Raw genomic sequence first — 18,998 nt, 5'->3', positions numbered from 1 at the left:
AGATGAGGAGGAGGAGGAGGAGGAGGAGGAGGAACAGATTTTAAATATATATAAATAAAGATTTATTTATTATTTATTTAGATATATGTTATATAATTAATCTATTTATATATGTATGTATGTATGTATGTATGTATGTATGTATGTATGTATTTGATGTGTGTGTGTGTATATGTATATGTATATGTATATGTATACAGTATATGTATATGTATTGATAATTGGACTGTAGCTATCTATCTTATGAGTAAGAATTTTAAATTTAGTTCTCTGTTTTTCTTCTCTAGTTTCTTAATAGGCACTTCAACATTCTCTCCCTCTCTCTCACATGTGTGTGTGTGTGTGTGTGTGTGTGTGTGTGTGTGTGTGTGTGTGTGTGTGTGCATATCCTTTCTACAATGTATATGCTTGCTTTTTCTTTCTTTAAAACTTACATACATGTATGTATGTATGCATGCATGTATGTACAATATGTATGTATGTATGTATGTATGTATGTATGTATGTATGTATGTATGTATGTATAGATGAGATGTTCCCCTTGAAGCTCCGATAGCCCGGTCACACACTCATAAGCTCCTAAGCTCCTCTCGAGGGCTCCGCATCATCGTGTCAAAACTTGCTTCCAACCCATGTATATAATTTGTCTTTGATGTTGTTATTTTTGTCACTTGCTGTTCGACAATTATAGCCTACAGTTTTCTCTTAGACAAACTCATTTTTCGACGTTTGGGAAATAGTTTTGCATCAATTATTACCGGCTCCAACACAAAACATGAAGAGCATTATTTTCGATGTTTGTTATTATTTAATCGCTTACTTTCCATGAAACGAAGCTTTAGTCATTTTCAAAGGTGTACCATAAGGATCTTCCATAAATATATGCATACACATACACACCCTAGTAAGCTCTTGAACGCACGTCTTTTCAACCAATCAAAATACAACTTTTTAATGGACCCGTTTTTAGGTGTACTGAATTTCATGAAAATCTAGTCTTATGGAGATAAAACGTTTTTCCAGTTTACATAAGGACAAAGAATGAAACTAGTAAAAAAACACAGGTTTCGGTTAGAGACTCATATGCTCAATAGAATATATGCACACACATGAACCTTTGTCAAGATTTATATACACGTAGTTTAATACCTTATTTGAGTAACAACATTGTGCTTAATATAATCATTAGGGAAATACAAAAGATGAACTATGAGAGTTCAGTCAAGGGGAAACCATGGGTGCAATGTCGATTGTGTCAATGTCCACATTGTGGTGTTTTCTCTAATGCCTATTTATTAACCCGAACTAAAATGTCCCATGTGCCTAGGCTACATGGATAAGCTATAACCTACACCTAAAAGACTTAGTTTCTACAACTACATGGATACATTGTGGCCTACATCTAAAAGCCATTGTTCCTAAAGATACATGGATAAAGTCTAACCTATGTTTAAAGGGATCTTGGTGTCTAGAGATACGTGGACAAACTCGAATATATACCATGTGCCCTACTTGATAGACTTAAGGTCTTCAATCACCTAATTGTATTATACACATCTTGTTCCTCACTATCCATTTAGCATGGTTGGTAGCATTTAATGAATTATAAAAAGAGCATAGAAAGATAAGAGGGTGAATGGTAATAATTATGATTAAAGATTTTGGTTTTTAGATTTCCCTTGCAACATCTAGACTTTACCTTTATCAATACAAGTTCAATTACAAGATATACGTCTAGGTTTGGCAACAAGGGTTTACAATTGACACTACATATTCGGATTTGGTAACAATGGTTGTAACTCGTGAGAGGTTCTCCCACTAACTAACAAACACGACATGTTTTGTTATGTCTCGAAGATTCAATTTGTCAATGCATGAACATTCGTCCATAAAAAAGGCTTTATTGATCCCCAAGAAGACTTTTTGCAATTGTCAAATGGGTTTTAGAATTTGCCAATTCCATGGAATTAAGTAGTCACATTGCATCTATAACCATGTCATTTTAGAACATGCTCAAGGTTTGAGGTAAACTATGTTTTGTTTATAATTATGACCTACAAAACATTTTGGGAATCCATGGAACGATAAATGTCCTTCATATGAGACTGACTTTTGCTCTATACTACTCCTTGACAAGTTTAAAGGAACAACCAAAATCTCCAAATCTTTCAAACCATAAACCTAGGTACAATAAAAACCCATCATGCATTTAAATTAGAAATAAGTGTTTGGGGTTGTGTGATGACCTTAGTGGTAAATAACAAGATATTGATTTCGTCTAGGGTGTTACATGAAGCACCTAATCAGAGACTTTGAGGGCTATTGGCTCCTATCTAGATTGTCACATTCTCTAGGCTATTGCCTCCTAGGGGTTATTTGTATAATTGTAACAATGATGTTTACCTCGCTTCGTGAACTAGGTCTTTTGGAAAAATAGATATGCTCTCTCTTCAAAGATAAATGATTTTAGGGTTGTAAGATGATTTACTTCTATAATTAGTCATAGATCTAAAAGAGAAATGATTCTAGGGTTATAAAAGAAAAATCAAACTTCTCTAAGAAGTATGAGAAAACTACTAGTAGGCATTTATAAATAAATACTTGAAATTGTTTATTAGAACATACGAAACATGCAAAAAAGTGAACTATTTCTCACCAATAGGATCAACATTATTTATTTGGCAAGATATATCAAGAAGTTGCAAACAAACTACATATTGAATGTTGTACTCATAACAAGATTTCATATTGTTACTTCAATTTTTCAATCTTGCAAATGGCATCTCTAACACACACACATGCATGCATGTATGTATAGTGCCACCACAATGGAAAGTACAACTTTGTTGCATCATTCCATATCCTCTATATATGTTCAAACTACACCAAGAATACACGTAAAACGAAGTGTAGTGTTCGTGAAATCCTACACCACAAAAAGAAAACACGGTCAATCCAAAAGTGTATGCATGTGTACTGTTATTTGTTTGTCACTGAAAAAGACATAGTCATGTCTTTTACACGTTGAACCACATGAGGACATGGAAAAGATGCTTGATTAGCCCTTGTATGATAGGACAATAAAACAATCGGCTTTGACTAATGCCAATTGAATCCATCTACATTCTTGACAAAATAGTTAGTAGTGGAACAATTGTAACATTAACAACATATTTTATTGCCTAAATGGTGGGAACTAGCTCACTCTACGTTCATTAGAGAATTGAACGAGAATTGAACGAGATGCTTCCTGTGAATTGAACGAGATGCTTCCTGTGAATGTTTGTGTTTGTGTGTGTGTGTGTGTGTGTGTGTGTGTGTGTGTGTGTGTGTACTCGAAAAGTACGTTCTCCATTTGGCCAAATGTATATCTATCGCAAGAACCATACCATGAGACTTATCCTTCCTTTTTTATAAATGCAAACCATTCTTCATCACCATCAAAGTGCACACCTAGTATATTGTGCTTGGTTGCAAGAATAGTGAAAAGAGAAAAGAAAATGGGTGACTCTCTAAAGTGTGCGGGCAAGGTTGGCTTTGCCCCGAATATGTGAACCTATACTTAATGGTGACTAAATCTAAAGTCTCACTCTGAACATAAAGAGTCATATAGTTTTCCCACTTTACTTCCTAAAACTGGGGACACCAATTTGCTTCTCCTCTTAGGCTAGGTCAATGTCTCCTTTATGACTTTAATGACCTAGTCTAGATACATGGAGTTAATACCATGTGGAGGACAAACTAAACACTTAAACCATGATACATATATTGAAATAAATCCTTGAGACTTGGGCTATTGTTCATTCTAAAAATGTCAATCCATACAAACCTCAAGATATCACAAACAATTACCTTCATACAAGCATTGTAAAGCTTTTCAGATTATTATTATTTTCTAAACAATATATCCTTCCATTAGTTTTAAAATACATATTGACTACAAAATACAACCCACTTGTTTTACCAAAATGAGAGATGATTAGGAGATATATAACCTCCACTATATGACTTTTTGCATACATGCTTGACATCAATGCATATCCTGCAATTGTATCAAGATCCAATTTCATAGCTTCATTCGAGCACAATTTCCCCATATCTATATTGCCAAAGCATCTACATGCTATCAATAAGGTTAACCAACTACACATATATGCTCCTCAAAGGTTTCAAAGCTGGAAAACCTTTATTTTTCCACATACCCAGAAATCATTGTGTTGTAAGACACCACATCTTGATTATGTTGCTTCGAAAAGTCAGTGAATACTTCTTCCAAGTTTCCACCTTTAAAATACATGCACATATCAAACATCATGGTTGTGCAGAGCTGAGAAACCTTTATTTTTCCGCACATACCTAGAAATCATTGCGTTGTAAGACACCCATCCTGTAATTGGCAACACACACAGTGGTGATCATCAACCTGTCCTTTTAGATTAGAATTAGAATTTTTATCGTCCATAAAGAGGCCAATTTTGACCTATGAGACCAAAGTATACATGTGTTCTTGATATGTGTCTCCTTCCTAAGAAGGGGTATGCATACATTGAAGCACAAAGTCTCTATGTGTGAATAAAGCATACACATATGAGCTCAACCTTCTCAGTGGTGGCTTAAGTATGGCACTTAAGTTATCACTCCCTCTTAGTATGTCAGCATATCTTGAACGAATTGCACTATATGTCGAGCATGTGAAGAGCAAGTGACATTCATCCTCTACCATGCCTTCATCGCATACTTTGCATGTCTTCAAGTTTGTTACAGGTAAAGCATGATGAAGTAGTAAACACTTAAAAGAAATGGCAAAGCTTTTAAGATGGTCATGGCAATTACCTTCATATGAGCCAAAACATGAAGCTTTTGGCCTGTATCACAATCATTTCATCAACAAATACCTTTTTGTGAGGAAAACGAATGTGTTATTTAAACACTATTGATGGCTAGTGCATCTTCATTAGAAATAAAGTTGTGAATCCTTAGCCCATATATGACCGTTACCGCATTGCTATAGCACTCTCTCATAACTATGATATTGACATGTGACTAAGATCCAAAGAATCAAGATTTATCATGTGTACAAAGCAACACAATAAGCACCTTATGCGTAAGGCAAAATCTTAATGATATAACATTCCAATACTATTACCATAGTACGTAAATTTCGTGTTCGTCTAGCATAACATTCGTTTTGCTACATTGGAAAACGAATGCAAATGTTATTCAAACATTCTTGTGTTTGTTTTTTGTTTTTTGTTTTTTCCCCTTTTTTTTTTAGGTTTATCTACCTCATAATAAATAGTTAATCCAAAGTATGGTATTTATCATTCTTCGAGGGTGTTTACCATATACTCGAATGATTGAAACAATCGAGAATGCAAATGCGGGTATGGTGTGTATGGTTCATACTATGACTATTACTTTACACCTTTAACCAATCCCCAATTAATTTAATTGGCGCTGCTAATGTTTCATAACTCGATATTTCTGAATATCAAAATCCTATCAAGATAATATCGGTCTCAAATATTGGAAGTTTGAGAATAATACGGGTCAATTACGAAAGGCAGATTTCTTCGAGGTAATACAAGTTCTACCAACATATTCTGCAGTATAGAGGACAAGAATTATACGAATATCTTCAAGGGTTAAGTTAATGAAAGACCTCCCAAGATACATTCATAAGTTGAAATACTAAGGCATCCAAAAACATGATTGAATTGTTGGGATCATCCATTCATAAGTTCAATCATATGTTGGCATTTGAAAAATTGTTAGAATGATGCATTGACCAAGGATGGGAAAAAACACTCCTACAATCTCCAAGCACATACTTCATGCACTAGCATTAGAACTCTTTGTTTTATCTTTCAAATTTCAAAACAATAAGACCAACAGTCAAGTGACCATGTCACAGTCCAAAGCAATCAATAAATACACAAATTAATGCCATGCAAGAGATATGTCAAGCTCACCTTAATTGAAACAAACTAGGTGCTAGTGAACACTATCAAATAGGATACAAAACTAATCTGATGTAAGATGTATGCAATGCTTATTATAAATAAACTAGGTGCTATTGAAGAATGTTTCAATTCTGTAGGAAGTGACTTACACAGCAATGACCCCCAACCTAAAATATCCCCATTCACAAAAGTCGCCATGTGAAATATTCAGTGTTTTTCCAATATCTGTGAGTTTTCGCAAATATTACTGTTTTGATGATCGTAAAGAGCAACAAAGTTAAATACTCAGGTTCACATGATGAATCAACACCACCCAAGAAGTGAAATTACACCAGGAAACCCAATAAAACAGTCAATGGCTAAAAACCTTAATTAGCTTAGCCCTAACACATTTATATATTACAACGATTGTTTATGCCTGACTTCAAGCGAACAACAAAGTTATAAACCAATAAACTGGTCAAGCTATAACATTTATAACAATTGAATCAGAGCAAAAAATCTTAGGCCTACAAAGTTTTACATGTGAGCTTTTGCCAAATCCCATCTGGCCCATAGCTCCTAACTATCCTAACACTATGTATACCTTTGCATATAACAAAAGGATGACCAGACGCCAAGCATAAGACAAAAAGCACTTGGCCTTACTCCATCAGCACTATATATTAGTAACTCTTCCACACTTACAATTTGTGCATAGAATATGAAAAACAATTCAACTCACAATGAATGATTTAGAGGACCCCACGCATATGTGCACCCAATTCTCCAAATTGATCATCATTCTCCTCTGTTTCCATTGATAGTCGAACTGCATCAAGCTTTGCCTTCAGAATATCAATAGCATTTAAGAACATCTCCGATGCTTTCAAGGCTCCCGTCGACTCAATGGTGAAAATAAAACAATCTTCTCTGCTTATTATGTTTACAAGACCAGGTTTCCCCATCGCTTCAGCTTTCTTTATCACCTCATCATCATACGCATATGCCTCTGCATCAACCACCACCACCTGTAGAAATGGATATAAAAATAAAAGAGCTTATTTGCCTTATCTAGATTCACTGTAGGGAAGAATTAATAAACCTATCTAGGTATTGGCTAACCTGGTGAGTATTTGGATCAATGTCAAATACTTTTGTAGGGCAGCTTTCAACCCATTCTTTCTTCTGCTCTAGTGTAAGAGTCTCCATCAGTGCTTCATTGATATGAATTTCAGGCTCGAACTGAAAAGTTATTGTTGAAGCAGGAGACCACTTTGCGTGATCTTTACCAATGCCCTTCCTTGCAATGGCTCGCAACTTCAGTTCTTGTCCACGCCTGAGTTTCACAATCAGAATGCCCCTGTAGAAATTGAGAACAAAATGGACAAAAAAGTCAGAAATGGGTCAAAAGTACTCACCCTCTTCCTTTTGGAAGTTTTTATGAAATTTTCATATGCTTTTTGCACAGAATATCCACCCTGTGTCATGATATGCATCACTAAATGAATAATCCGAATGACAGGAGACACAAGAAACCGTGGTTCCATTTTGAAGTTCTGTAATGCCAAAATCAAAAAGGTAACTGATTCATAAAATGCATGTTCATATCATTTATAGATATCTCGCATCTGCACAATAAGTGCTATGCACACAACAAATTGTCATTCCATTTTGAAGTTCTGTAATGCCAGAAAATCAAAAAGTGAACTGATTCATAAAATGCACATTCATATCATGTATAGATATCTCATGCCTGCACAGTAAGTGATAGACACACACTATACATTCATATATATATATATACACATGCATGATACAATATTCTACATATTTTAGGAAAGTGGGTCATATCACAATATAGATAATAAATTCATCTATATTGTAGTCATATCTTTTCCAATTATCTGTTACTATCTGTGCATTGATATGTCATATCTTCCAATAATTAAAGTCTTTCAGCATTATCACAGCTATTATAAACACTCTGACTTCATGGCTGAGTGTGAAGAAAAATGCAAGTATATGCGCGTGTCTACAGAAGGATGCAGCCCTTCATGTTGGTTTTTTTTTGTACATAAATGTCAGATATGCACATTCTAACATCATGCTCAAAATAAATCGCACCTCTGATCTGGAGACTCATCTCCAAAATTTCCGTACTCATTCCGATCATGGAAGCCCACTGGATATACTGGATATTGCTGCTCAGTAGGAATTAGGTCATTGCTTGTTACATCTAATGTTTGATCAGATGTGCATTTGACATTGAGTGTGAACTCTACTGAGCAGTATTCACATCTGTAGTTCAATAAATGGAGTATTAGAATGGCAAATTTGTGTGTGATCCACACAGAATGTTATAATCATCAATATATTAAGTGCACTTGCATTTGAAGTTGAACCCCCAGAGTATTAGAATGGCAACTACAAGCATGTTCATTTAACATTTATCTGTGAAATCGACAGTAGTATTCACATCTGAGAATGATGTATATAAAGATGGTCACTCTAAATATTCATGATTCTCTGAATTTATTACAGCTGAAAATCTCCTCAAAACATTTTGCTAACAAAACAAAAGCCCATGTGTAATGTAATAATGGAAAGATGCTATAGTGATTGACTTTAGTCAGTTACTATCTCAAACAAAAAAACTGAGACCTTGTCACAAGGACAAGTAACGATTTCACATTGATTCATAAAACAAACCACAATTCTAATATCTTTCATCTCTCTCTGGCCAGATCTTGAACGGGAAAAAAACAGCATTAGTGATTGACTTTAGTCAGTTACTATCCCAAACAAAAAAACTGAGACCTTGTCACAAGGCCATGTATGATTTCACATTGATTCATAAAACAAACCACAATTCTAATATCTTTCGTCTCTCTCTGGCCAGATCTTGAAAGGGAAAAAACAGCATTATCCTCACATGTAACATCCAAAATATGGTATACAAATTTAAACAGATACAATTGGAGAGATATCACTCAAATATAGATGGCTGATAAGAAGGTGGCCAAAAGGGAAAAGAGATCACAAAAAGAAGTAGGGATATATGACTAGTTGGTAGGAGATTGATGTGGATTTATTTATAGCTCTCAAGAAGGGTTTTCTTACTCTCTCTCTCTCTCTCTCTCTCTCTCTCTCTCTCTAAGATATTTAGGTCATCAACTTAACATCATGAGTTCAAATATTCACTTTCACACATCCTTTTCACACCACCATATATCTCTTCTCTTAAACTACATGATACATCAGTGTAATGAACTAACAATCTCACAGTATCCAAAACATTGACACAGCCACCTCAACTATGGCTCAATTGGCTCTTCTAAGTGAAATCTCAATCAACTTTACGGATAGATGGCAAACACCAGACATTTAAATGCGTTGGTAACCAAAGTCTCACATTGGAGGAATGGGAGAAAACGAAAATATGTGATCTATATTGCTCCAACCTACCAAAACAGGAGAGAGTTCCACTTTGGACTACCTGGAATATGAAGAAATCATGCATGATTTTCAATCATTCCTACAAGGTTGTCCTCATTTTCCAGAACTTTCATCAACAATGGGAGCAACGCCTGCAACATTAGGACTACTCTTTGCTCCTATACTCAATCAAAGGACTAAAATCATGAATGGCCAGGTAGTGAAATTAGGAAACAAGCTTAGTTTATTGTTTTTTCTACCATTAGAAAATCCCCCACCTACACAGCTGGAGAGTGTGCTTTGTAATAATTGTAGGTTCCTCAGATCATATTGGCACCCTGTTCTTGTTAACATATAATCTCATTATCTCTCTCTTTCCAGCATTATGTTTCTTTTGGTTTCATAGATTATATTCCACCTACTAACTACAATCAAATGTATCTCCCCCTGTCTTTCAGATGATAGTACATCACCACCACCATCACTCCGAGAAAAAATTTCTTTCATATACGTATATCACAATGTCGTGTGATGATAAAACCCAACTCCTTCCCACCCAGATGATAATAAGTCATCATCACCATCACCATCTCTTAGAAAAACCAAACATTGAAAACGACCACGACAACAACAACGAAAAAGCAAAGAAAAAACAATAGGAATTGAACAGAAACTGAAAGACAGGAGTGAGAGAGAGAGAGAGATAGGAATGAAGCATTACTTGCCATCACCATCGCAAGCATCACAATCGCGGGAGAGTTTCATGTGGACAGCACGGGAGGAAGTGAGGGGGATGAGGCCGAGGCGGTGAGCTATGAACTCATCGTTGAGGACAGAGGAATTCATCTCGATCTCCACAAGGTCAATGGCGATGGTGGGTACTTCGGACAGCACCACTCGGCGGAGGGCATTTGCCATACTGGTGTCCGTGTCCCGAAGCTCGAACTTGAGGAAATCGTCCTTCATCTCCCTGATCCGCACACTGGGGAACCGCTGGTTGCTCGCCCCTCCATCCATCCTGTCTCTGTCTCTGTCTCTGTCTCTCTCTGTCTCTTCTGCTCTGCTCTGCTCTACTCTCTGCTCCCTCACACCCCCTGAATGTCTGTCTTTCGCGCTCTTGGTCACTCTAAATGGTCTGTCTGTCTGTCTGTCTCTCCTCTCCGGTACGTCTTACTAAATTATGTATGTATATCCCCACACCCCGGGCCCCCGCTTTTCTGTTTTTGTCCTTCGGCGACGAGAGGCTATGGGTTTCTCTTACATCCACCTTTTTTCCTTACCCTAACCCTAAGTTTAGTGCAGTGTACCCGGAAAAAACTATTCCGCCTTCAAAATATTACCACCAAACCCCTCTCTATCTATCTATCTATCTATCTCCCCCGGCGGTGCTCGTCTTAAGGCCCATGGAGTCCTTCCGCAGTAAACATACAATCGCAGAGCTATGCACTCTACATTTCTATGCCTGGGACTAGTTATGCATACCCCTTCCTTGATAGATTTTAGCTACATCTCATGGCTATTCAAAATGTTAATGTGTACCCTTGTTAATATGCTTGGCTATAGCATCCAAATGACACATTAACTATTCTTACTCTCGTTCTTGATCAATCCGTACCTTTATGGTAACCCCTAAGTAATTAAGAGAGAAGTCTCTCAAATTTACATGACAACCACCTTCCATATCGATAAGAGAGATCATAATGTTCATGGTTTCCTTGTAAAAAGCAAACAAGTCAAGTAGACACATGGAAAACAAATGGCCACAAGATCTTGAATGTATTTACCCTAACCTTACGTAATAAATGGATGGGTTCTGAACTCTTTGTTGATCAAAGTGAAATGCCCCAATCATGCATATGTATAATCTTTTTACAATGCACACTCATGTAGCACCTATTGCATTCATTCTTCTTTTGCTTTCCAAACACGATGCTAAGTATTGACTTTGAAACCATAAACATGAAGCAAATCCACTTGAGAACATAGAAATCTACATTATCACTTAATGAGAGCGTACTTTTATGGCATTGCCTATCACATGTCTTAATGGTCCAAGTGTTACTACGTTTTTCGTCAAATGTGTAAACAATTTGTCTAAACAACCATTGTCATTCAGCTCTACTATACATTGAAGAAAGATTGCCTATATTCAAATATGTGTGACATCACGGGCTCAAGAAATTTATTTTGGTCAAGCCCAATGTCCTAAAAGGACCCATTGCCTTATCTTCCCCATTAAGTTTACGATTATTGACTTATTGGGCATTGTTGCCATGGCCAAAACTAGAGTTCTTAGAACCTAAGCACCATTTCTCAAGCAATATGTCCTCAAACCTCAATAAAGATTTTAATGTTCCAAAGATCAATGGAACTTTATATTTTCAAGTTCATTTTATGGAAGAATGTTAGTATATATATAACGTGTGTTATAAAGTTCCTAATTGTAAGGCTCCAAAGATCACTCTAAAGTTTTGATTGTTGTATAGTTTGTAATCTCTCCACAATATATTGAAAATATCCAAATCTCATAGGGGTCCCACCATATGTTTTTCTATTCAAATTGTCTAGAGTTAACTTCATAAATATTATGTACATTGTATAATTTGCTTCCTATATCTCTTCGTTCAAACTCCTTCCTAGTTTCTTTGCATTAAGAGCCATTCACGTTAATATTAAATCTTTGACTGCGTTGAAATAGGAAATGTTATTTTGTCTGTACATTAGAATTCTCTCTTGCACACTCAGATGCGAGACAAGACATTAAAGCACAATTGAGGAAACTCATTAGTTGTGCATATTTCGGGCCAAAGAAGTGCAAGAGTCAAAGTATCACACGTTGATACAATGCACTACATTCAATCCATTCCGGTTTGCTCTCCAAGGATTGCCAATCTGATCCACTTCCTACATACATCCTCTGACGATCACAATCTGCACTCTCGAAAGCAACGTTTATTAGTAAAGTTCTTGAGCATGAGTGTCACCGCTCAATTCCACACATACTATGTGGAAGGGTTTCACTTTTGGTTCCATCAGTCATATTGGACCTTGGTACTTACGCTTCTCTCTCTCTCTCTCTCTCTCTCTCTCTCTACAGATTTTCTACTCTACTAAGAACAGTGTTACGTAAACTAGAATACTCCACTAACATGTAAATGGTAATTGTGGGTGTTATGAATTTGCGAAACATTATTGATCTATGTCTACGTATGTTGCTCTAAACGTTTGCTAAAGAATGCAAAAGGATAATAAATATACCATGCTATTTTGCCATAGTAAAAATGATATTTACAAGATTCTTCTCATATGTGAAACAAATCTAATTATCATTTCTGACTCTAGGTTAGGATGTTCTCTGTAATGAACTGATGTTCTATTAATATCATGCACATTATAGTTACAAAATCTTTATATCCCGACATTAGAATGGTCTCTTTATGTTAATGCAAATGATATCAACGAATCTGTATATTAAATTTGTTCTTTGTTTGGTTAGGTAAAAACAGTAAAACCAAAAGATTATACATATATTTACCTCCGTAGAGCTCACTTGAAGCTCACTACAGAAACTTCTTATACTTCATAAATTGTCATGGGAAGCACCAATGACAATATAATCCGTATGACCAGTCAAGAAATAACTATAAGATTTATGCTAAGATGACTTATAAGTATATTATTACTAACCCTGGAGCATTAACTAGCTACTGTAAAATCAGCAACTCAGGAATATGTAGCTAACATGTAAGATTCCTGCAAATCCCATTGACTTGATGGCTTGTGAATGTGAAGTATGTGTGACACCTTTGGAATAAACACCATTGAAACTCATCGGTGAAGCTGCAACACTAGGAAGACTAGTTGATCCATTACTATTCTGCAAGAGAGGATTTGTTGGCAAGTTACTCACTGGTTTAGTATTGTTTGATGATGTGGATGAACCACTCATTTCAGGAGATGGCGCTGAACTTGTATCGTTAATATTACAGAACTTTGTGTAGTTCAAAATGCCATTGATGCCATGTACAACGACTGAATCATCCACGTATAGATCAGGCGAAATAATCCTCACATCGTCTAAGGTGTAGTTGAAGAGCTCATTCTCTGTAACAGTGATCTTGCATCCCATCAGATAAGCTGTCAGTTTGTCTCCTTTCTTCAATCCACATAAATCTTCGAAAGTGTAACGAGGAACCACAATGTGATAGTGCAATAGACGGTCAGAAATGTATGCATTTGAAGCATTCATGAAGATGTCAAAGGCAGAATCAGTTGGAACGAAAATAGTTGTCATCTGTGGAAGTGACAATAAATCCATGGCTTCAATTCTTGTTGCTACCATAGCGAACATCCCAGCTTTCCTCAGTGTTGCTATTATGTTCTTGATTTGTTCTCTTTTCTTCTTCATAATTGTCTGTTCATTTACCATTTTCGTGGTTTGTTTCCTCTTATTCTGCATGTAAACTATCGGATCTAGTAGATTGTCATGGTTTTGTTCCCTTTCCTCCAGCAAATAAATTCTTTCATCATCTGCTTCAAAGAGGGACCTTATTGCGATGGAATCTTCCTTTGTTATATTTGCTCCTCCTCCTTGTTTCGCCGACTTTACCTTGAAGAAATATGAAACTGAACTAGGCTCGTTTGATGGAGTCTTTTCACGACGAGAAACATTTTCAAGCGCTTGAGTACTTTCTTCGCGAATTCCTTCTGTATAAGTCCTTTCATGATGAGAAATGTTTTCTGCTTGAGTAATTTCCTGATGAATTAATCGTTCGACGTGAACTGCGTCATTCTGTAAGTATTCATTGTTAAAAGCTTCTGCCACATAATATTCAGGCCTTTTTTTCTCTACAAAAAGGCGCCATAAGAAGCTCCCATTAGACGTTTAATGAAGGCAAAACTGTTTAAGCCTTGTATCAGATTTTTTTCATCTGTTCATAATTTTATTGAAAACTGTGTTCTCTTGCAGATAACAACTCTTTTTTGTCTTCATAATCCTAATAAAATTTACATTTTCTTGCAGGTAAAATTTTGCGTTAAGCTAAGGACTCTCTTTTCTCCGTCGTCCTAAAATTCAGGTAAGATATCATGTGAAACTAATTACTCGAAGATACCGTAATTCGGTTTATACCTTGAACTTTATCAACCTTGCTTGAATTATGGCTGCCAGGATTAACCTGCGACTGTATAAATTTGCATACGGATGGAGATGGAAAAGGAATAGAGCTCAGTTTCTGTGGATGAATTTCATATACATCCGTAAGACCCCAAGGAGCAAGGGGCAGGAAAAGGAAAGACAGAGTGATAAGGAGAACCATCATCAGCGCTAAACTAGTTATCTCCCTGCGTTTTATATAGAACAATATCAGTTAACGGAATAGCCATCTTTCAGAAATGCTGCAAAGGATTAACACAGTTCGTCCATAGAGATTAGGTTTTTATGATGCAGATTTAACCTTTTAAACAACAGATATTAAGAACGCCGATGGAATCATGAAGAAATTCTTCCTTTGCTCGGGCAAGTAGAACAAATCATTATCACAGTAACGTTTTTCCTCGACATCATTTAAGCATATGAATATAGAACGTAGAATAGACAGAAACTCTGCTCGAAGAATTACAGTATTAGAAATGTCATCGATCTGTACGGAAATAGATAATTTGCTATTATCACAGTAACGTTTTTCCGTGACATCATTTAAGCATATAAATATAGAACGTAGAATAGACAGAAAACTCTGCTGGAAGAATTACAGTATTACAAAATGTCATCGAACTGTACTGAAATAGATAATTGGCTACGAAGAATTTTTTTTCAAATCTGACAATATATACTGAGCTCCATCACATCTCCACATCGCAGAGATTTTACTTCTTGACAATTTTTTTAATTAGTCCCTACTAACAGCAAACTGTGAAGATCGATTGCAGGAATATTCATTAATTTAATCCATGATGATGGAATCAATAAAAAATATCCATGAAATCCGGTATGTAATGTCTACGTAACACAGCAAAGTACAAAACTTCTTGAAATCATTGGTATCATCAGAAACCACTGAAATCACTTTCTTGAATTGTTAAGTATTACAAATAGGTTAAGAGGAAAATTAACTATGGCACACGATTTCTCAGAAAATAATTTGATTTGAAAACTGCCATAGGAAGAATGAAGTCTTAAAAGATAAAACTTCAAGATTCAAATATCAAGTTGTTTGAGCCATAGTTGCTATAGCTAGTATTCAGAAGGATTAAGTATGCCACAAAGTTTCTAAGAATAAGTTCATTTGAGGAATGTGAGAGGAAGAAATACAGTCTTACAGATAATTCTGAGCTACCATATATATAAGACAAGAATTACGTAGAATAAAACGAAAATAAAGCTAACCTATGGGAATGTTAATGCAGACAGAAAACAAGTTTAAGACATTTATTTCAACAGATAAATCAATTAATTGAAACGTGAAAGAAAAAGTAAAGGTAAAACATACTAGAAATGCAGAATTAACCTTACCAACGATCATAGCTTGCAGCATTATTGGTGTCGCTGTTTCTTCTTCCATAAGGGCCTGAGTTCATCGTGATATTCTGGGGACGATCAGCGTGAACACGAAGTACAGAGCTGAATGATGAATTATCAGAGAAGTCGGATTGTCGAGCAGCTGATGTAGAGAAACCGACGGCCATGGTAAAATCTATTAATATAAATCTGCATAGAAAGAACGCATTAATCAAAGCAAAACGAGCAATCGAAGAGATGGAAGAAGAAGAAGAAGAAAAGGAAGAGAATGCCGAGAAAATATGTTCTAAAAATTAAAGTATTAACGGGAAACCTGTTGAAAACTGTGTTGGAGGAGATAAAACTCGACGTGGTTCATGGGAGTTATTACTGAGCAAACTGTAAAAAAAGAAAACCTCCGGAAATAATAATAATAGACCCTTTTTCACTATATTTGCAAAAATATGTATACACCTTCATTGAGTGTTTTAAGTTTTCCCAGGGGCCGGGAGGGTGTGCAACCACATGTGAGGCATAAACAATGTCACTTAAGATCAAAGCCTCAAAGGTATGTTCGAGTCAAGCAAGCACACGAGTATGTTCATTCCTAAGAGGCGAGGCTTCTTCATGTGTCTAACTTAGACAACTTGTGTGAGATTGGTGTATATGGTATTTGATTTTTGGGAAGTATTGTTGAGATGGTTGTGAAAGCAATGTAACATTGTAGTGGGAAATGTTCCCTGTCCCTCAATATCCCCTGAATAGGGGCACATGGAAATGTAGCTGCCTTTGGCATGATTCTTAACCAAACTCTACTCGCAATTTTGTATCATGTTGGTGTGTGTGTGTGTGCTTGTGAAGGAGAGTGGTTGCCCTTTGGTAATATGGGAGGGGGTTGACAATTGTTGTTGGGTGTGTCTTGACCTTTTGCAATTTATGTTGTAAGACTATGGTCCTCGTCCTACTTGGTTGTGATTACATCTATAAGGCATGGTTGGATGCATTGTTGTACACTACTTAGCATACAATAGACGTAGAATACATATGTTAAGTATTCTAAAGTATTCTACTTTTTTCAGATAATTAGAATATGTATTTTACAATTAAATACATATGTTGAATACTTAGAATACATGTAGAATACTTTAAATACGTAGAATATGTGTAAAATACGTCAAATACTTCTTAAATATTAAGGTTTTTAAATAATTTTAATTTTAAAAAATTGTAAACTTTTTTGAAATGTCAAATTCTTTTATGAAACATAGAATACGCGTTTTGTAACAACTATGGTTGGATGTATCGTGTTTTTTAACAATTATAATTTAGAAAGGGGATTGCTACCGAAATGTACATATTTTTTGTATGGCCGTAGGGCATTTCTTAATACTAATGTACTATCTTGTAAGGAAAAAAGAACTACAAGTAGTTAATGAGCATTGGTCTAGCTATACCTACCATTGCAGGGTTTATGTATTGTGGAAGAAGCCACTTGTTAATTCCCTACAAAACGTATTTTAGCTCCATTGAACATCATCGAATTTCCAACACATGTATCGTAATGTTGGTTTGAGTTTAGTAGCTTTGTTTGTGGAATATTTAGGGAAGTTGTGTGATTTTCGTAAGAAGAGGGAGTGTGTAGGTGTATACAAACCAGAATAAAGAGGGAAGACAATACATTGTCGTGAGGAAATGGTAACACCAATAATCAATTAAGAGAGCATATATGAGTTTCATCGAGATGGTAGTGTGTCAAATCACAAGCTTCAGGTATTAATATGGAACACAATTGATGGTCATGTGAGATAATAGTTGGCTTCATCCTTGACAAGGATCAAGGTAGTCAATGTCCTATTATAGAAGGAGTTGAGAAATTATCTACACAACATGGAGGCCTCACATGGGTGTTGATTGGACCCAATAACACGATGTCGATTCAAAACATACAAGGCTTGCCAAGTCTAGACAATACAATTGTGAGACTACCATTACTATGTTATAGCTTAGATTATATTTGTCATTTTGGAGTTAGTGGATGGGAAGCAAGTCATTCGTGATGAAGCTTCTTGACACATGCTCGAATCGACAATGAGTTAGTTTAGGCCAAATTGACAAGACCAAAAAAACAAGTGGTGTTATTATGAACATTCGAGATCTTAGGTGTCTCTCGACACACTACACATAACACACGTGATTAGTTTATAATAGACGCAAGCAAATCACCAGAACTAAAAAGACAAAATGAAATCCTAAACGGTGTTGTATGTTGGGAAATTTGTGCATTGAGAATACGTATACACTTGTGTTTGACTCATACAACTCTATTACGAAGTAGCGTGTCAAATCAAGCCTTGCCATTTTGTATAAGTGGTTCAATGTTAGTATGTTTCATGTGCAAAAACGATAATGATCCGTCCCTAAACATTTCAATGTTAACATATGGAAGTTGTAACCTTTATTGTAACCTAGTTATAGTTAGAGAGAGAGTAGACAATAGTAATGATGTCCTCAAGAGTTGAATTACTTGACTTATGACACCAATTAATGTCTCCTCTATCGAAGACACATTGTGTCTCCTCGGTACTCCATATGTGAGTGTGTCCCTAAGGTGTGACTCAATGAGAGGAGGGCACAAGTACCTTTTCCAACATTTCATCTCACGAACCATTCGGGTGAACAAGTCATGTGCCTGAATACAACGACTTATTTTCGTACAAAAAATGGGCAGGTAAGCGGAGGCGTGTAGCTCCATGTCCTCGTGAACCTTCGATGCTTGCATACTCTCTTAAGGGTATTGACTACGACAACCTTGCGACGATGAAACAACACTGGAAATGACATTTGGAAGGGAAAAGCGCCCATGAATTCTTCTTTGTTTCCACAAATTTCCCTAATGTTTTAATAGTGCCTATAGTGTACGGGGTTTAGTTACATACATACATGATACATACATACATACATACACATATATATAGAAGTGTGGAAATTAAGCAGTATCATCATACATTGTTTAGTCGCTCGAGGAGCGGGGACAAGGGCATTTGGGGAAATAAAGAAATTACCCGGCCAGTTGGGGAAATAAAGAAAAGCCCACCCAAGTGCAGAAACTAAGTGATTAT

General features: G+C 36.0%; 1 protein-coding gene across 1 annotated transcript; it reads right to left on the bottom strand.

The window, feature by feature from the left end:
- Nucleotides 1–6,307: 6,307 nt before the first annotated feature.
- LOC147863633 (DNA-directed RNA polymerases II, IV and V subunit 3-like) lies at nt 6,308–10,446 on the bottom strand. The gene is made up of 4 exons (XM_087320468.1): nt 10,102–10,446; nt 8,070–8,243; nt 7,068–7,305; nt 6,308–6,973 (listed from the first exon to the last, which is right to left on the bottom strand). Exons 1-4 carry the CDS (start codon nt 10,395–10,397, stop codon nt 6,698–6,700), a joined length of 984 nt encoding a protein of 327 aa, XP_087176594.1. The 5' UTR covers nt 10,398–10,446; the 3' UTR covers nt 6,308–6,697.
- Nucleotides 10,447–18,998: the final 8,552 nt, after the last annotated feature.

This window comes from Azolla caroliniana, unplaced genomic scaffold, assembly GCF_043228905.1.
Source record: "Azolla caroliniana isolate FFs.n. ecotype wild unplaced genomic scaffold, voAzoCaro1.0.p SCAF_5, whole genome shotgun sequence".
Classification (NCBI taxonomy): Eukaryota; Viridiplantae; Streptophyta; class Polypodiopsida; order Salviniales; family Salviniaceae; genus Azolla; species Azolla caroliniana.
This window is presented reverse-complemented; position numbering and strand designations above follow the sequence as displayed.